The sequence below is a fragment of the Xiphias gladius genome, chromosome 14 (genome assembly GCF_016859285.1).
Source record: "Xiphias gladius isolate SHS-SW01 ecotype Sanya breed wild chromosome 14, ASM1685928v1, whole genome shotgun sequence".
NCBI classification, from domain to species: Eukaryota; Metazoa; Chordata; class Actinopteri; order Istiophoriformes; family Xiphiidae; genus Xiphias; species Xiphias gladius.
Genome location: NC_053413.1, coordinates 10161152 through 10187258, shown reverse-complemented (window position 1 = coordinate 10187258; position 26107 = coordinate 10161152). Strand labels below are relative to the sequence as shown.

Genomic DNA, 26107 nt, shown 5'->3' with positions numbered 1-26107 from the left:
TTTTTTTAAACATTCGCGAAGACCCAAAAGGGTTATCCCAGGACTTGGTGAAAGATCAGCCAAGTCCGACTATTTCTTCTCTGCCACTGACCTTAAATAACACCATTCTCACAGCTAAATATGGCACATTCCCCAACCTCTGGGCCGGTAACGATCAAATGTAAAGAGGGGAGTGGGACTTCTCCGCTCTCCGCGGTTGCAGGTCGACTGCTCCTTGCACACGTCTCCGCAGTTCTCCACGATTTGTCGCAACGTGCAGAAACTCAGCCCAAACAACGGTGTCCTCCGATGACCTCACATCCTGTTTTCCCACTTCCTTCTGAATGGACCGGTTTGGGACGGTCCGCTCACAGCGCAGCGTGGACCCGTGTGCGTGTTGTATCGGCGCGCTTCTCCAGACACATGTTGGATCGTCAGGGCTAACGGGCTGCAGAGGGCATCCGAGCCAACTTTGAGCACAACGGTTCGACAATGCTGCGTCTGACTCGCTGATACAGACGAGAAGAGGCATCGGTAAGCTGTTCAAACTGCGTGGGTCAGTGCCTATTCATGATATTGATGGTTGAGCTGTGGGAAGGTAAAGTACAGGCGCTCCACCTCAGTTCAACAGCAACTTGCTAAACTATTGTGGGAGTTTGCATCATGTTAGTAAAAGTTACAAACTGCCACTGGAAGTGGCTTGGCGTCCACAATGTGGTTGCACAAGATTCCGAGTTGCAGCACTGTGGAAATTGTAATCTTAGGTTTTTCAGTGTTCGCATCTGAAGCTTGTCGCCAGAGGAGCAAGAGTACTGTAGGTTGTTCAGTCCACTTTCTCAGACTTTGATTTATTGTTTTACAGCTCGAAGAATGTTGGGGTACTACTGATTTGTTGACTCTTGCCTGTTGCATGTTAATGTTAAATCTCTAAATCTAAATTAAGTACAGTAAACATTAACCACTGATAGCAGTTACTCACTCCCTAAAGTCTGTTTTTAGTGGTGGCACCTTTTGTGGCAGTTACACCCCAGAGTCTGTGCAGGTTGGTATAAGGCTCTGCACATCTGGACACTGCAATTTTTGCATAAAGCTCTGTCAAATTGCAGGTGGGTCCTTGAACAGCAAATTTGAAGTCCTGCCAAAAAACTCTGGATTGGACTGAAGTCTGGACTTGATGTGGAAACAGTTGCTCTGTAGCTTTCTCTTTATGCTTGGGTTCTTTGTCCTGCTAGAAAATAAATCTCGTCCCAATTCTCAGTTCGCTTGCAGACTGCAGCGGGGGTTTTGAACAGGATTTCTCTTTATTTTTGCTGCATCTATTTTACCGTATACCCCCCCCCCCCACACACACACACACACACACACACACACACAAGCCCCCTTACATGGACCAAACTACAGAGAAGCATACCCACAGGTTGATGCTGGCCCCACCAAGGTTCATGTTGGGGAGGTGTTCATGGTGATATAAGTTATTATATTGGAAATGGAAAAAAGTTTAAACTAATCAGGTCATAGAGTCTCTTTATACTTTTAAGTTTATCATAGTAAATGTGGTGAGCATTTCTGCAGTCAGTTATTTGTATCATTTGTTTGTAACCAAACCTAGATCAATTTGTCTTCTGTTTGACATTTCATTAATGTTAAATGTGATGTTAAGGTGTAAATAAGTCCGAGAGATGTTATCTAAGAAAAGTAGAACTTGTTTTTGTGTTGTGCTTTTCTCCGTTTACAGACTCATAGGTGATGGGTCTTACTGAGAGGTCTGGTGAGACAGACTGCGAGTCAAACATTACTGTAGGTGTGACTGTTATTGAACACGAATGTGTGCATAGTGCAAAGGTTTCCATGTATCTTTGCTTAACACCACAATAACACCTCACAATGATGGCCACCTTTCCCAACTCGATGTCAATAAAGCTGTCAGTTAATAAACCAGGATCATGGATAAGCGTATATTTTTAAGCGTAACACTGGAGGTTTTAAACACAGTTGTTATGTGGCGGCCGTGAGGAAGATAGGTAGGTGCTGCAGTTCGGTCAGGTTGTTACTTGCATGGAAGACCTTTCTTCCTTACAGACAGCTCATTATTCCCTAAGCAGGGGTAAGGTAAGTAAGGATTTTCCTTGCTGTACATGGAGTTGTATGTTATAAATTTGATTTATCTTAGTTGTGTTTCTATGTTTAACTCTATACAAAGACATTCCACTTCTTCTGTTTGTCTCCAGAGATGAAAATGAACCCACGTAAATGAATCACTGACTTCCTTTCCCGGTTTGGGCAGTTTTTGCTCCAGAGGCCATAAAACAGAATCCTTCAATGCCCTTGACCGAGATTGAAGTTGCAACATCTTTGCTGACCAGAGAGTTTAAGGCTTCTGTGATAAGAAAGCCTCAGCGAGTAAATAAAGTGTGTTGTTTTTGGTTTTCTCTGTAGTTCTTGCACTTACGACAGAATGAAGACGAGAGAGGTGAAGATTATAAACAAGGGCCTGGAGGATGAGATGGTAAATATTTCTTCGCATCTTAGTGCTAGTTTCCCTAAATCACTTTATTTTGTGTTTGTCAATGCATTGTCACTGTCTTCAGTTTTTTCTAGCTGGATACAAGTGTAATTACATGTTTGTGATTGACGGGTGTCAGTCACAAATAATCGCTGATGTATAGTAGGCCTACGTGTGTTCATTTTTAAAGGACATAGTGTAGATTAAAATTAATGTAGCATTCAATTTGATTTAAAATGTAATCACTACTGAAATCACTAAGATGGTCATTTGGAGAATTCAGTAATTTCACAAGGGGATAATATCGACTGAAACTGGTTTGGATTCCATAGGGATATTATGGCACAATGCTTATGGTCGAAGTCTTCCTTTAAACTTCCGAATTTTCGGGATTGGCAAAACACCAAAAACACCACTAGATTTGAATTAACTCAATTATGACAGCAACACAATATCCCTGCTAAAACAAGATGGTAATCAGTAGTATGTGTCGGCTTTAAAGAAATAAACATGGTGATGGTTATATTATTCCTATTATCAACACATCCCATGAAAAGACCAAAACCAACATAATTGATCCAACTAACAGGTACTGTTTGTGTATCCAGATCTGATGTAGCTTATTCCTCTGTGCCACAGAGCTCCATTGCTGTCCAAAAGCTGAAAGACACACCACTGCACTAAAGTGTTGCACTGGGCGACATGTTCCTTCATGTTCCTTCAGAGCATCAGCTCCGCAGTTTATTTTGAGTCAGTCCCAGATACACCGTCCAGCTGCCGTAAATACTCACCAAAGCCCCATATCTGTGTTAATCCACAGCTGAAAATAGTCCCCAACAAATGCACCATTTACTCCTGTTTGAGAAACATTTGCTAAACACGACTGAGGCAAAAACATTGTCAGTGTTACATTACAAACCCCATTGATTTATTGTATACTACCGACTGTCTCTGTTGCTTTATCCGCCTTCTCTAACAAACAACTCAGCAGTCCACTCGTCCCACCTTTCAGTCTCCTTACATCAGTGCGTCCTTGTGCAGGAGGTGTGGGGGTACCGGCCCTGTCTGTGGAAGATGATCCTGGTGGGCGTAGGTGCTGTTTGCTCCGGTGGTCTCCTGCTGCTGCTGCTCTATTGGCTGCCTGAGTGGGGCGTCAAGGGCACTTGCACACACACCTCGCTGAGGGACGCACACACACTGCTGCTCAGGACAACAGTACCTTCTTTCTCTTTTTTCATGCACTTGACTTGTTTTACTTTGTTTACCTGTTTTCACACAAGGAAAATGCATATACCCCCTTGTAAATTCAGCATTTGTGAATGAGGCAGTTGCTGTGTCCTCCTGCTAAAACAAACATGTTTTTTATTTAGATTTAATGTACCTTGTTTGTGTGAGTGAATCTTTGGCTTCTTTCACTGCATTTGGGTTCACCTCTTGTGCAGCACACAAGACCACTGTAGACAAATCTTTCTTTTACATTCTTTGGCACACACACTGTAAACACTACAAATTATAAATTCAGTGTAGCCTCCCAGCCAAGGAAAAATGTAATTCTTCGTATTGTTATAACAGAATGAGTTCAGTCAGTGGTTTCGAGCCAAAGTACACTTGATGTTGGCTCCGGGGAAGGAGCCCTTTGACAGTCTGGATCTGCAGTCCACGGCTCAGCTGCCAAATGGAGACGGAGACCACAGTGTCAGTGCTGTACACGAGGAGCATCATGGGGAATTTGCTCAAAGGCAACCTGCGCAGGTACCTCAGTGGAAAGTGTGTCTTCCTTTTCGTAACACATGTAATTAATGAATGTGTTTTCTGACATGCAGTCAATTTTAGAGTCTCAATCAGTGATTGGCTGTTTTTGAAGTGTGTTGGTAAAGTTGTTATATAGTCAATATCTGACGATCTCCTCCCACTCGGCTCTTCCCTCCTTAGATTCACTACTTCACCCACCACAGCACTAAATACTATTGGAATGATGAGAGACAGATCTTTGAGTCGTATACGTAACTACTGCTGTTAACAGCATCATTTATTCTAACCTTTTACCGTTAATGTGATCAGAAAAATGCTCCAGTACAAATCCCAGCTACGGTAGACATGAGTTTGTGTGACTTTTCTAGAGGCTTGGAGGATGTGAAGGTGAGCTGTGCAGGCATCCATTCTGACCACAGCTCTGGGCTTTCTAAAACACGGCAGGACTACAGGTACACAAAATGAACACACACACACAGAGACACACACACCCATGACATACGCGCGGCATGTTTTCCTCAGATTAATTGCGGAGAAAATGTCAGGTCATACAAGCTCGTATAAATTGTTAAGTGTCTTTAACACGCTTGCCCACATTTATATACCCATATTAAACAATTTTTTTCGAATTCTTCAACAGAAGGTTGTTTTTCGGGGAGAATGAGATCTCTGTAAGAGTGCCCTCTCTATTCAAGCTCCTCATAAAGGAGGTAAGTTTAGAGTTTAGCTTATCAAGTCTGACACCTCTTCTACTAGCATAGCAGTAACATGATAATGATAATGCTCTCTCTCTTATGCTTTCAGTCTGTTTCTCTCTCTTCCTCCATCAGGTCTTGAATCCTTTTTACATCTTCCAGCTCTTCAGTGTTGCTCTGTGGAGCGCAGAGGACTACTACTATTATGCTACAGCTATAGTTCTCATGTCTGTCATTTCAATAGCTACCTCACTGTATACCATTAAAAAGGTGAGTCGTGCCTGATCCTAGGAAGAATGTGAAGTGAACTGACAAATTGCCGAAACTTTTAAGGGGAGATACAAAGACCCCAAAGTGAGAGCAGTTCCAGTTTTCCAAAGTTATCATTCCAGGACAGCTTGCATTCTTGACCAATCGTGTGTTTGTGTGTGTTTTCTCACTCTTTGAATCGGTGTCTCTCTCATTCCAGCAATATGTGATGCTACATGACATGGTGGCAGCACACAGTGTGGTCCGAGTTTCAGTGTGCAAAGGAAATAAAGGTAAGCTTTCCTTTCGGATTACAACATACAGTTGCATATTAGTGACAGCAGAATTGCCATTTAATCATTCACGAATGACTAATGCTTTCCAAAACATGCTGATGGTGTAAAGCAGATGATGTTTTAGCCATATTAGTCAGCAGTCCCTGTGTGTTTTTTACTATTTAGTAATACATGAATGACATTATTGATCTCTTATAGCACCCTCGTGGTTGCCCGCAGAGAGAGAGTGTATGGTATCATTTTCGCTTTGCTCTCTCTTATTGTTGATCCTAGATATCGAAGAGGCCATGTCGACAGAGCTTGTGCCCGGTGATGTCGTCATCATTCCGGCGAATGGGATGATCATGCCCTGCGATGCCGTGCTCATCCATGGAACCTGTATTGTAAATGAGAGCATGCTGACAGGTTGTGTTTGCATTGGTTTTTTTGACTGCAGCTATTGTTCCGTTTGAGATGGTTTTTGTTGGACGTCTTTTCATTTTTCCTTTATCTTCAGGAGAGAGCGTGCCAGTTACCAAGACCAGTCTGCCCAGTTTAGGTGAGGAGGCAGCCAAGAGCTACAATATAGAGGAGCACAAGAGACACACCCTGTACTGTGGCACCCAGGTTCTCCAGACCCGCTTCTACACTGGTGAACTGGTGAAGGCTGTTGTTGTCAGAACAGGTGAGACAGTGAAAAGACAGAGGGGGAATGACACCGTGTGGCCTCGGTGATAAAAGTAGCTTTGATAATAACAGACTGATCGCCCTCATGGTTGCACATGTTCAGCCTCTACAAGTGATTAAAAGAAAATGATCAAATGTTATTACTTACGTGCTCCCATAGGCTTCAGTACAGAGAAAGGCCAACTCGTGCGCTCCATCCTCTACCCTAAACCCACGGACTTCAAGCTGTACCGTGATGCCTACCTGTTCCTGCTGTGTCTGGTGGGGGTGGCAGGGATCGGCTTCATCTACACCATCGTCCTCAGTGTAATGAACAAGGTATAGCTACTCTTACAGAGGAGATGTAAATGTCTAAATGTGCTAAATGTCACTTGGTGATGGTTGTTTCCCGATCGCATCCAGGTCCCAGCTAAAACCATCATCATTGAGTCTCTGGACATCATCACCATCACTGTGCCCCCGGCCTTACCAGCAGCCATGACAGCTGGAATTGTTTACGCACAGCGGCGTCTGAAGCGGGTCGGCATCTTTTGCATCAGTCCCCAGAGGATCAACATGTGTGGTCAACTTAACCTGGTTTGCTTTGACAAGGTAGCCTAACCCGCAGGTGTCATTTCTTGCAGTGTGATTTTGTTTTCTTGTTGGGAAATGCAGTTTATATTGTTGAATTAGAGGCTCTGTATGCGTCATGCGTCTCAGGATCATGTCTAGGAACTGTACTTGACTTGGACTCATTATAGTCTTGACTTAGAATTCATGAAAATTCAAGTTTAGTTCAAGCACAAGTTCTTGCTTGAGACTGACTTCATGGTTTTATGACTGTGAAAACCCATAAAGTAAATCATGAATCAGGATGTCTTGACGCAGTGCTGTTGTTTTGCAATGATTCCATTTGGCCACAACATCAAGCAACACGCACTTAAAATATGTTAATGCTTTGGTATTGATTTATTTGGAAAGCATCCTATATATGAGGTAGGAGCAGTACAAGCTTCAGGGAAGCTGCCTATAGTATGAAATGTTCTTTTCATCATCACACATCTATATTGAGCAGGGAAATAATTTTTGATATTGTTTGATATATGGATGAGTGGATTGTGGATGAGTATAGACTATTTTATTACCATGTAGTTGTTTTGTTTTTGAGCAAAAACACCAAAAATTCACTGGTTCCAGCCTCTCAAATGTGAATATTACCTGGTTTCTTATTCGTCTATGATAATAAACCACGTATCTTTTGGTTTTGGACTAATGATCAGACAAAATAAGCCAAAAAGTTTAGTCGGGCTCTAGAAACTTATGATGTTCATTTGACACTGTTTTCTGACAATTTTTAGACCAAATAATTAATTGAGAAAACAAACAGATTAATAGGAACTGAAAATGATAATTAGTTGTAGCCCTAAATCAAAGTTTGGTTGGTGATAGTACAGATGATTGGCTGTGGGGGAATCAAACCACCGTCCTAGAGTAGCTGTAATTCCTTGCTGCCTCAAAGTGTTTTTTTTAAACTTTTTCTTCGCATAGTTGACATAGTGGATTTCTATGGATAGAACCACAACAGTCTGTGCTAAACCAGCAGCAAAATGTAACTGTGTCAACAGCACCTTTGAAGAAGCTCATGGTTGTTTTCATTCATCAATTCTGTTTCTGTACTCCTCAGAAAGTGTGTGTGTATGTTGTTGTATTAACAGGTTAGGACCGAGTTCTCTTGAAAACTGGTGTAGCTAAAGAAAAGAGGTTAATAAAAGTTCATTACATGCATTTAGTATAGTTTAAAAGTGGACCAAATGTCTGTCCTTTCCAGAACCGCGGGCTGTTTAGGTTGATTTCAAATTCTGAGGTGTGATCACTGCGTCACCTGGGTTGCTGGCTTCCTAAGCATTGTTACAGGTCTATTTTTGTTTTTCTTTCAGACTGGTACTTTGACTGAGGATGGTATGGATCTGTGGGGTATTCAGACAGCTGAAGATGGCAGGTAGGAGGTCGGCCTCTTGACTTTGGGTTTGTTGTCTAATGCAAACACAGCTGCATCTTTTTTCTGGGAGTAGCCCCAAAACTGATGAGAATCAAAAGTCTGGAGAGATACGATGACAGCAGCTGGAGCAGATGTTGTAGAAAACCAGCTTATTGGATTCCTAACACTGTGGGAATGTATTTTTTCTTCAGTATTCTAGCTATTTTCATGCCAAAGTAGGTTCTTTTCCTTTTCTTTTACATTCCTCAGAAGCTAGGGTTGACTTGAGTGTAAAAGGACAATATTAATGTGAGATATAAGTTTCCCAACTGTCAGATGTTTTGGTAATTACATTTACATCAAGGCAATTGTCAGCAAATATGCTATCAATCACCGGGACTCTTCATTACAGTACCGAATTTCTACATGATTTTTGCATGAACGTGATGAAGTACCTTGATTTGTCAGCGATTTAATTTGCTAGATTGTCCAAAAATTAATATTCCTGTCTGGCTATTTTATCTAGAAACGGTTTTGTAAACTTACACAACTTTACACACCTGAGGGATCTGAAAGAAAAGTAAATGTGTCTAGTTTGTCCTGCAACTACCTTCCCAGAACGTCGGAGAAAGAAACATATTCACAGATGCCTAAACATCCAAGAACTTTGTTTACGAAAAAATCGGTTAAATAACAGTATGTTGCTGTGTGGATGTTTTGATTTTCATCTCTCTCTCTGGGAAATTATTCTTGTCTGTCAGGAAAATAACATTTTTGTAGGGTTTTCACATGATGTAATTAGTAACCACAAGAGCACTTACATGACCCAACTTATACAGCATTATATTTGTATGTAATTTTCTCCTGTCGTAGCTATAAACAGTCCAACTGCTGAGTCAGATCCTCCCTCTCTATTGCAGCTTTTCGCCACCAGAGTCTGAAGCAGCTAGAGAGAGTCTGGTGAACTCTGCGTTTGTGGCCTGCATGGCAACCTGCCACTCACTGACCAAGATAGAGGGCGAACTCTCCGGAGACCCTTTAGACCTCAAGATGTTCGGCGCTACAGGCTGGGTAAGGAACAGTGGTCAGTATTTACAACCAGCATGCTTAGTCACAGGCACCACGACTAGCATGGATACCAGTCAGTACATGAATTATGCAGCACCACACTCACTGCCTTGGCAGAGCCAGTTGGCTAAAACGGTTAAAGTCTGGAACCATGGATACTCCAGCATGAGCAGCAGAAGATGCCTCTTCCTTTCAAGGGGAAGCTGGGGCTGAGGTTGATAGGCTCAAGATATTATTAAGTTGTTAACATATTATCTTATTTTGTTTAGATCCTCGAGGAGCCCACAGAGGAGGAGACTGCACTCCACAATCCCATAATGCCCACAGTTGTGCGACCTCCAAAGCATGAAGTCCCTGAAGCCAATCAGAACAATCCATTAACTCAGAACATGGTAGAGTGGCACCCCATGTCATTATTATGTGATCAGTATATTTGTTTATAGCTATGAAGAAATATATTTATAGTTAGGTTTATTTAAGTTCCTGCCTCACCTCAGATTTCTAATATCACTCATTTTTTTCCAGGAGCTGTCTGAATCATCGGTAAGTTTTCCTTCATTCATCAAAACTTCATAGTTCCTAAAGCAACGAGTTTGACATCAAGGGAAGAATGCATATTCATTTTTTTAATTAGTGTAGAGACTTGGGAGTACTATTGATCTTTTCATTAAATTCTCAGCAAGAGAGCAAGCACGTAAGCATTTTCCCCAAACGCTATTCCTTTAAATTCTAAGTGCGGAAATAAAAAAAAACAGATTTGAAGATTTTGATGATGCTGAGCATGTGTGTTTACAACATGCGTCTTTTGATCCTTAGTCCTGTGAGATTGGTATCGTGCGTCAGTTCCCCTTCTCCTCTGGGCTGCAGAGGATGAGTGTGGTGGTCAGGAGGTTGGGGGAAAAACACATGGACGCCTACTTGAAAGGAGCGCCAGAGATTGTGGCCAGCCTCTGCAAACGGCACACAGGTCTGACCCTTACCCTGCATGCTAAAGATTGGGATAGGTGTTTCCTTCCTTTATTTGGCATCTCTATAAAGATACACAAAATAATTGACAATAAAAAAGAATATCCCTCAGTGTCTCTCGGTACGGCCTCTCTGCACTTATCTAAAAAAAGCCAATGCCAGACTGATTATGACTCTGTGCTTCTCTTCAGTCCCACAGAGTTTCACAGAGACTCTGGAAACCTACACCAGACAGGGCTTCAGGGTTATTGCCCTGGCACATCGACAGCTGGAGTCCAAACTCTCCTGGCACAAAGTCCAAAGCCTCAGCAGGTACGTCTGCATTCACAGATAACACCGTCCACAGTACATGCGGCTTCTGACGGGGAAATCACTGAAACATCGAACCCTAAAACACTGTAACTCAACTTAGTTCCACTGATAGCTGGGCAAACATCAGATGACATGACATAATGTCCAAATATCTACAGTGCTGCTTAAAAGGGAACAGAAAATGTTCCAGTTGTCTAAAACCTGAGCAAATGTCACAGTTTGGTGTCCCCAAAACAACATGCAGGGAAAAAATCCATCATAGAAAAGGCCTCAAAAGCATTAGTTTTTCCACCAACAGTAGCCCTAACCTATCATAATGCAATGCAGCCACAATATACAATGCAACTTGAGTCAAAGGGCATGACGGCAATCATAGACTCACCCCCAATATTAATTATTCGGTTGGTTTTCTTCCCTCATTTTATAGCCCACTTGGCTACTTGATTAAAAGCAACAAATTCCTCGCTGTGTCCGGATGTTTTACCGTCATGCTGATAATTGTAGAAAATCATTAACTGAGGTAGAGTTGTACAAGGGAGGTTAGCAGGAAGGTGGGGTATCAGCTAAGATAATTACAACTCCTCAACTGGTGTGATGCAGTGACCGTCACAGATTTATGATGTCTGATAATTACAAATTGAAAGTTATATCCTTTATTGTCTGTCACCTTCACTGATTCCCTGAAATCTGGATCTATAAATTGACTCAACATGAATTTTATAGTGTATTGTTGATAAATAAATGTGCTTTAAATGGTGAAATGCATGATCTGTTGCTTGTAGGGACCTGGTAGAGACCAACATGGAGTTCCTCGGTTTGATCATCATGCAGAACAAAATAAAGCAGGAGACTGCCGGCGTTTTACGTGAATTACGACAAGCTAATATCCGCACTTTGATGGTTACAGGTAACCCAGCTCAGTGGATTTGGTGATTTATTTGTGGCTGAAGTCCTGAATTTCGTTGTAAGCACGCTCCCCCATTTTCCTTCATTCTCCTGTATCATCTGTTAGGTGACAACATGCTGACGGCCATATCGGTGGCTCGAGACTGTGGGATGGTCCGTGCACATGAGAAGGTCATTATAGCAGATGCCGTGCCTCCGAAAGATTTCCAGTCCGCCAGTATCACATGGCACTACGCTGAAAACCCCAATCAGGCCATCAAGGACAATCAGGTAAGACAGAAAGTCTCAGAGCCACTGAGTAATGAGGAAATCACTATATAAAAACACATTTAAGCAATATCTACATGGTCTCATAGGCAGCCAGTTCATTGTAGAGAATATTTCTAACCCATCATCTATCTGGGTAGAGACAAGGTCGGCTTGGGACAGTTATAACAGTTCCGAAAACAGTCCTTATTATTACTTATGATTGGGTGTGAGAGTCTCCACACACACCTTCTCTGGTGTTCCTGTGGCTGGTTGGGTTAATGATTTCTGCCCTACTGTTTGCTTTAACAAGTTTGAGACCTGCATGTTCAGGCACCTGTTTGCGGCAATTTGCGCCACAAGTTCGAAGAGTATTGTTCTCAAATGTCTGATCGAACTAAAGCAAAGAAATACACACTGCAGAGTTTGAAGAAACCACTCAGTCATGCCTGGTGTGAACGTCTCTCTGGGCAGTTGTTATTCAACAGCCCCATTAGAGGCAATTGCACATGCATCAGTAGCTCGGTTAGCATGAATCAATCAGAAAAGAGCACGGGAAGGTGTCTACAAGAAAGATGTTTGTCAGATTAAATTCGAAACCCTACAGTGTTATTCCACAAATCGTGCAAGATAGTAAAATTTGTCAGTTCTCCGGTGTTCTAGTGACTTCTGACTCTTCTCGTCTCTTCTCTAGACCGTGGAGATAAACGTGGAGGAAGGGATGTGTGACAAGCGACAGACTCTGCAGGAGCAAAGCTATCACTTTGCTGTTAGTGGCAGAGCCTTCGCTGTTATCACCGAGCACTTCCCTCATCTTGTCCAAAAGGTACAGGCTCAACTTTGGTAGTAGGTAGTAGTATTAGGTGTACACCGGCTTTAAGGCTATGTGGAGTTCACGTTAAAGAGAAACGAACGAGTTTAGGCTGCTTTCTGTCTCACTACACTAGTGTCATGTCAGCTGGATTTTGCTGTAATTCTTTGTCCCTCCACATGGGGGCCCTGCAGCTCGTGCTGAGAGCCACCGTGTTTGCCCGCATGGCTCCAGACCAGAAGACCCAGCTGGTGGAAGTCCTGCAGAGCATCGAGTGAGTCTTTCACTGATGTTGTGGTGTTGGTGTTAGCCTTTGCTTTTTGTGGCTTTGGTTTTAATGATCCTCATTTCCATCTGTTGGTGATTTTTTTTTTTAGCATCATCATCTGTGGCAAATGTTTCACTTTCGCCCATTTTGTTTAACTTCCAGCTACACTGTTGGGATGTGTGGTGATGGTGCTAATGACTGTGGAGTAAGTGCAGATTAGATTTTTCAGTACGCACAAATCATAACACTTAATATATGTGCATTCTGTGGTATTTAGTGATGCTTTAATTTATGTATTTGGTACAGTTTTTTTTCATGCTTTTTTCCTGAATATTTTCTGTTTATCAAAACTCTTCCTGACTAACTAATTCATGTAGTGTAGATAAGGTTGTTATCATGTAGATAAAAACCGTCCCTAAGTACAGGATTAGTAAATTTTCAGGTACTTTATTTTCCAACTTTAGTTACAGGTATTAGTGTTAAAGCAAAGTGCTGTATAATAATTCACTTTTCTCTCTCTCAGGCTCTGAAGAGGGCTCACAGTGGGATTTCTCTGTCCGAGCTGGAGGCTTCTGTCGCTTCACCCTTCACCTCCTCCACCTCAAACATCTCCTGTGTCCCCAACCTCATCAGGTAGCAACTCATGGATGACAGTATCCATATTATCCAGTAACATCCAGAATAGAGATTTTTAAATACCCAAATATACCAAAATGTGTATCACAAATTGTTTCACAAATGTTTGCAAACTTCTTCGTATCACTACAACACAGGGTTCAAAGTTACAATCATATACACAGTGGAAAATCCTGCTATTCTTGTGGAATGAATTTTACAATCTCAGCTTCACCGGTAGATTTTGGTGCCAACTGTGTGAACCGACCTTTTAAATGTTTTATGGGCTGCAAAACATGAAATAATGAGCTGTCTAATTCTGATTGTCTCTGACATTCATGCCTTCCACAGGGAGGGTCGAGCTGCCCTCATAACGTCATTCTGCGTATTCAAGTTCATGGCTCTCTACAGCATCATCCAGTACCTCAGCGTCACCCTGCTCTACTCAGTAAATACAATGCTCCCTCTAATTCTTACACTTCACTCCACATTGTATTATTAGAGTCACTTTGAATATAACAGGGTAAAAATTACGTTATTGAAGCTGCATGTTTTACTGGCTTGCGTGGTTGGCGCCACTGAGTTACAAACTCGGATATTGCTCCCACGTGAGATACAGAAGGGTTATGAGCAGCAAAGACGCGAGGAGCTGGTAGAAGCAAGGTGCTGGCTGTGGTTCTGCGACCACAGAGTGACTTGTCAGTGGTTTTGTTCCTGGGAAAAGTGTCAGTATAATGCATCGACTGTGACATAGTGTGGTCACATTGATCTACATTAGTGCTGGATTCAGTACGTGTTACAGGTGTAGAAACTGTTGATCCATTTATCTGCTGCTGTTTTGATTTATCTTCAACATTTCTGATATTATAGATCCTCAGCAACTTGGGGGACTTCCAGTTCCTCTTCATTGACCTTGCCATCATTCTCATCATCGCCTTTACAAGTGAGTAGCATGAAGAAAAGCACCGACAAAGGTTTTAATCTATGTTTGAGTTTGGGTGGGTCAGAAAAAAAGCAATCAAATATGACAGTGACTTCTGGAAAGCAACTCGCTGATGCTGTTTTTTGTTTCCGTCTTCAGTGAGTCTGAACCCGGCGTGGAAGGAGCTGGTGTGGCGTCGCCCCCCGTCCAGTCTGATCTCCGGCCCGCTGCTCTGCTCTGTGCTGACCCAGATCCTCACCTGCCTGGTCTTCCAAGTCCTGGCTTTCGTCTTAGTGCGACAGCAGAGCTGGTATGAGATATGGACACCTCAGTCAGAGTGAGTAACACGTCTGAAATAAAGACCTGCCCTATGATAAATCAGTAAATCACTGAATGGTAAAGACATGGAAATTGCACGCTATGCTTACTGTACGCTTCACCCTGGTTCCAAACCTTTGGATTGCTGCACACATCTCCAGTTTTTTAAAATTTTATATAGTAATATTGAAGTGAAACCAATGAAAAAGAAAAACAAAAAACGAGTGAAGGAACAAAATCAGTTATATGAATTAATTTTAAATTAAAACTGAATTTTCCCCTGCTTAGTTTTTATCCATTCAATATCTGATTCTAGACACAAAATAATGTTGAAACACTCAATTAGTCGGTCCATCAAATTGTAGTTATATAACATATTTCATACAATGTAAGCTGGTCAGTAGACAAAAAGAAGAAAACAAATACAGTACAGACTGCAAAAAAGTCTCTACTTTTTTGTTTTTGGCTTATTTTTCGTGGCTTCCTGGTTTACGAATGCAGAACATTTGAGCGGTGTCTATTAACTATCTACATTTATCCCTCTGTCCTTTCTTCTCCTGCAGCGCCTGTAATATTTCCCGCTCCAGTCATTCTTACAGCCTGAACGTTACAACTCCTCACGACCACAGAAACATCAGGAACTACGAGAACACCACCCTCTTCTACGTCTCCTCCTTCCAGTACTTGGCTGTGGCCATTGTCTTCTCCAAGGGAAAGCCATTCAGACAGCCGAGCTACAAGAACTGTAAGACTTATTTAGTACTGCTGAAGAGGTGATTGTCTCAGTAATGTATGTGGAAATGAGTGTCTGCACAGAATGAGTTCCAATTTGCCAGGCACATTTTGAACTGTGGTATCATATATAATGCTGAAAAAAGCATTCAAAATTGGAATTTTTATAGTATATATTTTAAAGATGATGTTCTTGCAAGTTGAAAAAAACCATGTGATGTTGTTTGACTAAATTTCTGTATGTTTATTTCATAAGGGCCATTCATGCTGTCCTGCATCGGTCTGTATACTTTTCTTCTCCTCATCATGCTGCATCCTGTTCCTGCCATCGACAGCTTCCTAGATGTAAAGGCTGTTTTTCTTGTTTTTTTTTTGTGTTTTTTCTGGGTGTTGCATGAAAGTTGATGAAAACAGTGTCTTCATCCTGCTGCTCTGCCTCCCCTCAGATCGTGTGTGTTCCCCACGACTGGCGCATTACACTGGTCGTCATTGTCGTAGTGAATGCGGCTGTGTCTTTCATGCTGGAGGTACACTTCAGAGACATCACACCCTACAAGCTCTGTGACTGATCTCCTTTTTTAAATTAGAAAACTGTGATTTGCATGCATTGATTTTTTTTCCTCTCCTGAATCAGTGCTCAGTAGTACATTGCTGCGTAATGAATGAAATCAATGAAGCTTTTTTTAAGTTTCCATTTGAGTTATTTCTGTCATTGTGCGTTTCTGTGGCTGTAACCCAATCTTCATCCTCCCCGTCATGTTTGATTGGATGAGTTTTAAGTTCCCAATGAAATCTCCCGTAGATTTTGATCCTTGACATCATCTTGTGGAGACTAGTTTTCAGAAGCAATCAGGGGGTAAATCGCCCCAAAGAGACCCCCTCTGCTGCCACACCTCAGGTTGGGAAGCTTTTGGCTACACTTTTTTTCTATTTTTGCCGGGTTTCACTGTTTAGATAGTGACAAATTTTCCATAACTCTTAGCTCTGGTTCTCTGTCTTTCTTGTATATACTCTTCTGATGATCTGTTTCACATGTCAAAATCTCTCAGTAATATAGACTGTTACAACAGAAAACTTGGAGTTGACATGTTACTGCACATTTATCAAAAACCACTTGTAATGATTGAAAAATAAAAATCATAATAGCAATAGTCTTCTTAATATTTATGCAATAATCTGTTGAATTTTGAACAACCACATCAGTTGAACTCAATTCTTAGTCCTCTTTCACTTCAAGCTGTGAACCAATCCCAAGTTTTCTTTTAAACAAAAATGAAAGTATGTTACTCAGTTTGCAACATAAAGAAATGTGCATACATCAGGTTTTCTGGTCACATAACCACACGAAAATCAGATCCTGAAGAGACTCCCTCTTTCATTAAGTAGAGATAATATATAAATATCTATAATGCTGGCTCACTAACTAGTTTTTTCTTTCTAATGTTCTTACTGCACATGCTTCCAGGAGGCCAATGACCGCTGGGGCTCGTCGCTCCTCTCCTGGTTGTTCTGTCAGAGAAACAAGCCTCCAAGGGTGCGCTACATGCACCTGGCCCTGGAGCTGCAGGATGACTCCGACTGGCCCCCCAGACCCTCCACTGTCATCTACGCCAGCGATCCACAACCCCACATCTCAGCCCCCCTCTGACACCAATGTGGCCAACAGGCAAACTACTGCACAGACTAAACCTAAAGCCCCAAACAAGCCTGTATGTTGAGTAACCATGAGTCGAGCTCAGAGATATGATGGATGGTCAGGTGATTTTATTTAGGTTGTGGACCCTGGTGGATGCCAGCAAACAAGCCTTCATAAAGAAGAGGCCTCCTACTGTAACAACTGACTGACACTGTGGGCTGCTCAAACATAATGTTGTCTTCAAACATGTCATCAAAATGGACAAACTCCCCGCACTTGGATTTCAGCTGTACTGTCGTGTCACACTGCAGAAACTTGAGCCAGAAGCCTCTCTTAAAGGAATAGTTCAGTGTTTGTTTTCTTGCCGAGAGTTAGGTGAGAAGATCGATGCCACTGTCGAGTCTGTACGGTAAATCGGAACGTAGTGACTGCAGGCGGTTAGCTTAGCTTAGCACAAAGACTGTAAACATTGGCAAACAGCTAGCCTGGCTCTTTCCAAAGCTAAAAAATCTTTTTAAGCTCACTAATTAAACGTTTTACCTCATTGGTTTAATCTGTACTTAAACCGAAGTTTAAAAATGACACGTTGTTGTTTTATAGGTGGTTAAGTCTCTGCTGGTTGCCCGGCAACCTCCCGGGGATGACCACAATCCAGGCTAGCTGCTTCCCTCGTTTCCAGTCTTTCTGCCAAGCTAAACTCACTGGCTGCTAGCTGTAGCTTCATATTTAGCGTTCAGGCACGAGAGTGGTATTGATCTTCTCAGCTCACACTCAGCCTATTTCCAGAAATGTTGATCTGTTCCTTCACTGTGACTGGATGTCCTATTGTACTGTTCTTCCAATGGCATACAAAATGCAACTGCTACACTGGACAGTGAGTATGGTATATGAGTGTCGTTTGAGTTCTTCCATTGTTTTAAACAGTTTTCATTATCTGATCCAATATCTGAACCAAGTGAGGCACATCTTTGTCAGTTTGACACTGAACAAAACATCAGATACATCATAAAGATACAGTTTTCAGCTGCTCTTTTTCGCAGTCACTTGACACTGTTTAAGCTCTGGATGAATCTTTCCACTTCAGTGTGGAAAAAACATACAGTCTTCCAGTAACATTAGCTGCTCCTAAAATGTAGACGTAAAGCAGTATAAGGTCATATGGATTCAAAGAAACATTAGGACTTATATCTGTTCGCAGTTTTATGAATATGACTGGTACTGTTGTATTTCTGTGACAGAAAACATCCCACTGCTGCATTTCTTTCTTAGAGTTGCTTCGGTTTAAATTCTTCCTGTGGAAGAGAAGCAGAAAGGTGTCCCTTTTAAAAATTTTACTGCCAGTGTTGCTTTGTGTGTGTGTGTGTGTGAGAGAGAGAGAGAGAGAGTGTGTGTGTGTGTGTATGTGTTTGTAAGAGACAGTGTGTCAGTTAATAGGAGAATAGAAAAGGAATCATTTCACCTTGAATACATTACGAAATGTTCTTTAACTCAAAATATGAATTTCTTTTTTAAAGAAAACTTGCAAGTTTGCATTAATTACACCATTTAACATTACTAATGTACTGTGCAGAGCTGATAATTAATTGATTGTTTTAATTAATTAATGCAGACAAATTAATCAAAATGAATCTTTGAGACACTTGCTGCTGTGACAATTTTATAACAGTTGATTTTAACGTCTGATTTTTATACAATATTTTTATGTAACCGTTTACAGCTGTTGTACACATTTTTTAGTTAAGTGTACAGAATGAAATAAATGTGAAAATTGAACAATTAATTACCAAAATAGAGCAAAAAGAGCAATATCTCTAGGGGAATGTGTTTTTGAAAATTGTGATAAACTTATTTTCGTATTTCTACAATGTCAAGAATGTTTCAGTTTGTGCCAACAAATATCTCTGTGTTTGCTCTGCAGAACTCCCATTATATTTCCCAATAAATCTGTATATTAAGCCACTCTTGCGTGCTTCGTGGGGGGCTGACCTTGGTCACACTTTTTCAGCCAAGACTTACTGATCAATTATGGGCTTTCCCAGCCTCCTCGCTGCCTGGCATATGGGCGCTTAAAGGCGCGAGAGTGGAGGAGAAAGAGGGGTATCATTTCATGTGGAGATCAGGGCCTATAGGCAGTGAATGGGTGGATTTAGGGGGGACTGTGAATAAGGGAAGGGGGTCCTCGCTTGTACCAAAAAGAAAAGAATCTCCCACAGATCAGGGAAGAGCCTTTTTGGGAATATTCATGATGAGGATGAGGAGGCATCATGAATTCATGTGTGTCTCCCTGACTTGTACTTGGATCATCTTTTCAGTAAACACTGATGTGTACAGAGCTGGGATGTCTTGCTTTCGATCGGTGTTTGCGATGTAGTTTTGTGGATAGTGTTGCCTCTCCGCAAAGCAATATGGGTTTTTGTGTACTCTCTGCTGTATTCCTTTTGTATCAGTAGAGCAACAGATGGAGAGTGGTGGAAAGACATAAAGAAGCTAAAACACACAGCCTTTCTTCCTCACAGCTAGCTACTCGCTGAAAAAGATTTTCTCAAGCTTGCGCTCAGACGTGTGCTGTTTCAAACATTTTGGACTTCATCTCCTTTCTCTTTACCCATACGTTTTTTTGTCTGAGTTGTGTACTTTCAAGATTTGGGCCTGTGCACACAGCCTTTGTTTACTGCCTCTTTACTTACAATGGATCCCACAGAGTGATCAGACCTGCTCAGACTATTCTGTAGAGTAACTGCCACTGTAACACACTTTTCTGCATCAAAAGTTGTCATTAAAAATTCAGATGCTTTCTCGATGTGTCTGTTAGCACCCAGCACACACATGCATTCACTTATTCTTCATGAAGTCTACAAACAGACGTCACTTGGCTGCATCTTCTCTAATGGTTGCTGGACACTCATAAGGCCTTGGTCTTGATTAATAGTCGGGACACAAGGCCAACCTGATGCTCACTTACGGTTGGCCTCATTTTACAGATGACACAAAAGCACCCACGTCTGGTAAAAGGTCTGTGACCCACCAGACGGTCACAAAGCCCTTCTCCTCCCTCCTGTCCCCTAAGCATGGGCTCCTTCCCTGGGCCTTCATGGCGTCCCTGTCTCCCTTCCTTTATCATGCCTTCCAGGCCTGAATGGGCTCTGTGGTTGGTCAATAAATTCAGTGATTCAGGGGGTGGACAGTTGCAGCCGTGTTAACGTTTGTTCACAGGCTTGTCGGAGGGATGGGCCCCGCCCCGCGGCTCTTTGTCTCCCGTGGTCCCTCAACAGGTTAGAAGTCAATGGAGGGCCTTGTGTGGAGGTGGCAGGGGCATGGATGGAGCCGCCTCTCACATGGCGTTCACACAGGGGGAGGACCAGCTCGGATCACTGTGACACTTGTTAGTGTGGGGCCACACAACATCGCTGGGTTGCCTCTCTTGCTGTCCCCCGAGGGCCAGTACAATATTCAACACTTTGAACAAACTAATGGTTGAGGTTGCAGGGTTGCTTTGGGGTAAGACGATCCGCACTCAGAGGCCTGCGGCGACTGCAATGAAAAGAAATGCACAAGTGAATCTTACAATCTCAGTTTACAGATCAGACTTACAATTAAATCAGGTCAGGCCTTCATTTGGTCTATAATCTGCAGTGATGGGTGAATCCAGTCTTTAAATATAGACTGGAATAGCACTGATAAACTTTTGTGGCCCCTGAAGATGCCACAATGTTGCTGAGTTATAGCTGGTTTCTCAGACTCAGCTGGACCACAGCATGGGAACAGCCAAACTGGGAGAAAAGAGAGACAGAGAGCCATAGTTAGAGCAACGCACAAACAGAAGAGGGCTTTAGGAGACAGAAAGCAGCAGACAGAAAAAGACGCACTGAAGAGGGACTTAGAGCTATGACTGAAGCCTAACTGTCATGAGAAGATGAGAGTTGCCATGGCCACCCAGGAGCCACCCAGCAAGCATGTGAGCAGGCGAGGCTCAGGGGCCAGGGGCCTGGGCCTGGGCTAGTGGATCACATGCACTAACCAGGGATTATGTGCATAAGTGATGAGCACTAAGCCGGCAGGTGAAGGAGGGAGGCCCTGGGACAAGGAGCGCGCCATCCCTCAGGACAGCTCCCCCTGTAAAGAGCAGGGACTTTTTTCCCAAGTGAGGCTGATCTGCCATGTGAAGGGGACTCAGCCAGAGGTCCTCGAGTGCTGAAAGGGCATCCCCTGGGCTGCTTTCACAGTATAAGTGGCCAAAACGCTGGTCTTGTGAGTCATCTTGAGTGGCAAGAATGGGCCATCTTCACATTCATAAATCCCAACGCAAACACACTCATGGATATGGACTAAGCTTGGATAAGGATAAGCACCACATGGCAGGGCATCAGCAGGGCTCTTGTTGAGGGAAGCTTTTTGGCCTAACACTTGCATAAAAGAACATTCCACAGTCAGAAAGAAACAGATCTAATTTAAACACTAGCTAGGTTATCCTTACAGTATATTTATGGACAACAGCCTTGTTTTCTAGCCAGGATCAACAGGTTCATAGGTTGCTTTGCTGCAGGGAATCAATGCTCATAATATCCATGGCCTTATAGGAATGTGTTTGAACCTTGATGGCACAAAGAAATCACATTCCCATGGTCCACAGAGAGAAAATACACAGTTAACCAACCTCCCCCAACACCTTTTCAAGACGATAGTATCCCTGAACATATTAACATGTAAATACACTTAGATACTTTGACAATGCACTGAAATGCATATAATCTACATGCTAACTAGTCCTTTAAAGAGTTTCTACTCCTGAATGTGGTTTAGGAGCACTTTCATGTCTGGGTTTTAAAAATTAAATGTGAGGCCTCTCTTAGAATCTCTAAAAGCGTTTTTCAATTTGATGAGGGTTAAGGCGATGACTGGGTTCCCTTTTCAAAGGGGGAGACCCAGAGTTCAATAAGACTTCTGTCTCATTGCCTTTGCCTCCAAGTTGAAGATCTAAATGCTGGCTTTTTTAAGAAAGAACCCACCACGTTAGGTGACAGATGGCAGGTTATTATGCTGAAATACCAGTTGCTATGGTTCCTTCTTTTCCTTCGCAGCTTCACTTGCGATAGCTAAGCATCCCCTCCGAGGCCAGTGTACTGACTTGGAATAAGCTGACTTGAAACCGCTCAGGTTGTTGTTGACAAACATGAGCCTAGATGAGTCTCCTAATCTCCCGCTCCTTTATCCGCTCTTTATTGCCATATAAACAGGGCTGAATACACTAAAAAAGCTAAACCTCTGTTTTCAGCCTTCTCTTATCTCACGCAGGGTTTAATCTAATGCCCTCTACCCTTTTTACATCTCTGCCTCCGCTAAATTCGACCATATTTTTGATTCAGCACGTCACCATGACAACCAGTTATTTCCCATCCTTGAGCCCACCCCCTCCAGCTCCTCTTCTCCATTGATACCACTACCTCCCCCTATCCCTTCTTTTTTTTGTCCAAATAAAACAAAGCGCGGAGTGAATGCGCTCTGAGGTAGGTAAATGTATTCAGTGACATCAGCCAGGACGAGTCTATTCTGCCAGATTCCTGTACCACTTGTTTCCAGCCTTGTCTGGGGGCCGGATACTCTGTTGGGCCCATTGTCCAACGTGTATTCCACACAGGCCTGCAATTAATGGAAGCCTTGTCTAAGGCTTCTGGAGCAGAAACTGCTGTTGGGGAGGGGGACAAAAGGCAGGCAGAGCCAGGGGCTGGGAGTTGCTATGGGAGGGCCCCCCCCCCCTTTAAGGGGGAATTCAAAGGCAGAAGGAGGGACGGAGAGCGAGCGGAGCGCTGGATGAGATGTTTAAGTGATCCCCTCTGTCTGTGCCCTCCCCTCCTGGCCTGAGATGTTTTCATACCAGCAGTTGAAAGGGAACCTTCGCGGTATTTGATGATGAGGATGGTCATTTCACTGCCCAACTGGCAGTGCTGGCTGGGTGGAAGAGAAAGCAGGGGCTGCAGCCCTCAGATCAGGTGAAGATGGAGAGGAGAGTGGCAACTGGCAGTGTAAAAACTACCCAATACAGAGACATGAATCAAAATGTATCCGTTTTTACGTAATATTTTGTCAATGTTACCTTGCAGTCTGTCGAATTTGTCTCCACTAAATGAGCTGCAGTGAGCCACATGTTTTAGGGGATCTAGTGGCAGAAATGGAATATAATACTCTTAATTATGTTTTCATTAGTGTATAATCCCCTGAAACTAAGAATCGTGTTTTCGGTAGCTTATAATGAGCCCTTCATGTCTACATAGGGAGCGGGTTCTCTTCCACGTAGCTTGCCATGTTGCACCGCCATGTTTCCACAGTAGCCCAGAACAGACAAACCACACACTGCCTCTTAGGTTACCTGTAGGTTCTCCTACACGGTTGGAAAGGGAAGGGTGAGAGGAGGGGTATTCAGTTGGTTGCAATCTGCAACCTCACCACTCAATGCCTCTAACTCCTGCACACTGGTCCTTTAAATAGTAAAGGACATTCCTATCTGAAAATAAACTTCTTTTCAAATAGGGTAAGACTGGATCAAAGTCTAGGCTAAGGACTCTGAACGGGACATTAAGATCGGGGGAGTGTCATTAGCTTCAAAGTCCTCAATAATTTATTTGGGTTGCATTCTTGACAACAACCCAAAAGGTGATGTTATGGCTTTAGAAGCACTGGGTGAGGTAAATGTATTAGCTACATCTGGCTAGGAAGACAAACTTGTTGGACGGAAACAGACTGAAGCTATTAGCCTCCTGCCTGATCCAGTGTCATTTTGACTTTGCTTTTAGTTCATCGTACTGGGTACAAAAGCTTTGAAAAAGAAACTTCAAATAGCACAAAACAAACTGAGTGAACCTTTGGCTTGAGTCATTTCTGCATGTATCAGTTGTCGCAGCTTCAGTGGCTTCCAGTCGAGGGCTGAGCTTGTTGTAATCAATCAAATACTGGATTTAGGATTTTACATGGAAGTGATAGATTTAAGTCTTAGACAGGTAAGGATTAATTGATGTCTGCCTCCTTTAATCAAGGGGAAGTCAAATCCTTCGGCCTTGAAGGCAAAGGCTATTAGCCACTATATATTTTTTTCTAGAATCTAGAAAAGATTGTTCTTTTGTTAATTTTTAACCCACCTTCCACTACTACTATAGATGTTGTTTTCTTTTTCTGGGTGTGTGTGATATTTTCTACCTTGTCCGATATCTGAGATGATTCTATGAATGCTTTGTTCATGTGACTTTGGTTTCCCAATTCTTTGTTCCTATATATATATATATATATATATATATATATATATATATATATATATATATATATATATATCAGACAGTGAAAGCCTGTCTTCATCTTAATCTTGAAGATTGGTGGACTGTGTAAACACCATGGACAATGATAGAAATAAGTCCAGGCTTTTATCATTCCATCCCTGACAATGTCAGGTGTGTCATATTTTTTGTAAATATATCAATAATAATTCATGTCTTCCTGCCTGTATTTCCCGCAGCTTGTGGTTATCATTCACACGCTGGACTTTGATAGCTTCCATCACTGTCTGGAGCCTCCCATTCCAGGGTTCTCACACTGATACAGATCAGGACTGCGCTATAAACCACATCTCCATCCACACAATAAAGGGTTGTTTGTGGCAGAGCAGCAGGCTCACTGAAAACAGATCTGATAGGACATAATTTATTGCTGCATGGCCTCTTCTCCAGAAACCTTCTCATCTGCCGCATGTAGGGACCCCGGGCTATTTTTAAGGAGCATCGTGTTAAAACATCCAGTTAGAAGATTAACTGAGCAAAGTGATCCCAAGAGAACGGTGGAGGGTTCTGAGGTTGTCAGTGAATGTGAGTTATAAGTGCATTAGTGGAAAACAGAAACGGTTTTTATTTCAGAGCAATTTTGGATAACCAAAAAATACGCAATGCGAACATTTATTCATCAGAAATATTTCTACAAGCCATCACTTGACGTGTAATGAGCTATTTTGTTTTTTGTCTCATGAGTTTATCCTTAAAACCTCACTAACAACAAGTACATCACTTCTTTATGTTCTGTTATCGATAAAGAGCAATAAATCCTCATATCCTACTAAGATTTCATTAAACATTGTTTGTTTTTTCCTATTTTGTATTTTTAAATTTTTTTAATTCTATATATATATATAAACTCATTTGGCTGGAGGTTTGACTGGATTTCATCTGACTTAATTTAATATTGACTCAGGTCAAGAAGCCAGTGGTGCTTGAAGTTGTCTGGATCATGCAGAGAGGAAGCTGTGGATGCACACTGACCTGCTTTTGGGGTCATTTCACCTCTGAGGATTTAGGAGCTTTACAGAGAGTGTTTGAAGTCTATCAGAGAGGATAGAGGCATCTAGTGGTAAACCCGAACCAGACAAAGATGTCTGTCAATAAATATAACAGTGAAATATATGGTACAAGCAACATGCCCTGGTAGTCAGATTGGAATAGTTATTGGTTAATTGATATTGGGCTTGATTTTTGTTAAGGAGGATCTAATTTGTAATAAATAATGCATAAAAATGGTAGTAGACCAGAGGGCGTTTTTAGTATTTTCTGAGAAAGGTACGGTACAACATTTTATTGTATAACATTTAATTGTCACACTACTAATTATAATAATAATGATAATAATAATAATGATAATCACAATCTCTAGTATTTCATACTTTATATAGCGATACAATCAGCAGAAAACAAAATTTAAAAGGAGGAAAAATCAAGAATACATGCATATAAAGATGAACAACAAACACTTTAATAAGTACAAATCAGGGCCAAAAAAAGGTTACTTGAGTTTTTATTTTGAAAGATTCCACAATCAGAATTCAAATGAACACAAAGGGGCAAACCAGATTTTTTATCACTGTCCCCTCTCTCTCAAAAAATTTAGTTAATGAAAAAAAAATCCTTCAGTATAACAACCAAAGAAAGGTTTTTATTTATCAACTAGTAAAAAATGGCTGTAATTGTGAATTTAGTCTGTGGCAAACACCTGTAGTGGGAGAGGAGAAATTTACTTGAAAATAAAAAAAGAATTTTGGTTAAGTGATCTTTGCAAAAATATTGTATAATTGTAACAAATGTAACATTTTCTTACATTTCCATCCCACTGAATAAGTCAATGTTGTCATTTGGCACAGCTGACTCGTATGTGGCTTATTCTATATGTTGAATGAATGTACAT

At 41.9% G+C, this 26107-nt stretch overlaps 1 protein-coding gene across 2 annotated transcripts; it reads left to right on the top strand.

Annotated features, from left to right (window-relative positions):
• The first annotated feature begins 262 nt into the window (after positions 1-262).
• On the top strand, positions 263-19635 carry LOC120799149 (probable cation-transporting ATPase 13A3). Of its 2 annotated transcripts, XM_040144092.1 has the most exons (34): positions 263-513; positions 1715-1776; positions 2416-2485; positions 3524-3697; positions 4055-4234; positions 4415-4485; positions 4603-4686; positions 4875-4944; positions 5065-5199; positions 5399-5471; positions 5748-5879; positions 5971-6138; positions 6301-6458; positions 6543-6731; positions 8057-8118; positions 9018-9168; positions 9435-9557; positions 9691-9708; positions 9982-10132; positions 10323-10443; positions 11226-11350; positions 11456-11619; positions 12290-12421; positions 12601-12680; positions 12837-12879; positions 13198-13307; positions 13641-13737; positions 14160-14232; positions 14371-14548; positions 15093-15274; positions 15518-15606; positions 15708-15788; positions 16064-16159; positions 16727-19635. In XM_040144092.1, exons 3-34 carry the CDS (start codon positions 2435-2437, stop codon positions 16907-16909), a joined length of 3744 nt encoding a protein of 1247 aa, XP_040000026.1. In that variant the 5' UTR covers positions 263-513; positions 1715-1776; positions 2416-2434; the 3' UTR covers positions 16910-19635. The 2 variants fall into 2 exon arrangements, with proteins under 2 accessions (XP_040000026.1, XP_040000025.1); XM_040144091.1 differs by lacking the exon at positions 1715-1776.
• Positions 19636-26107: the final 6472 nt, after the last annotated feature.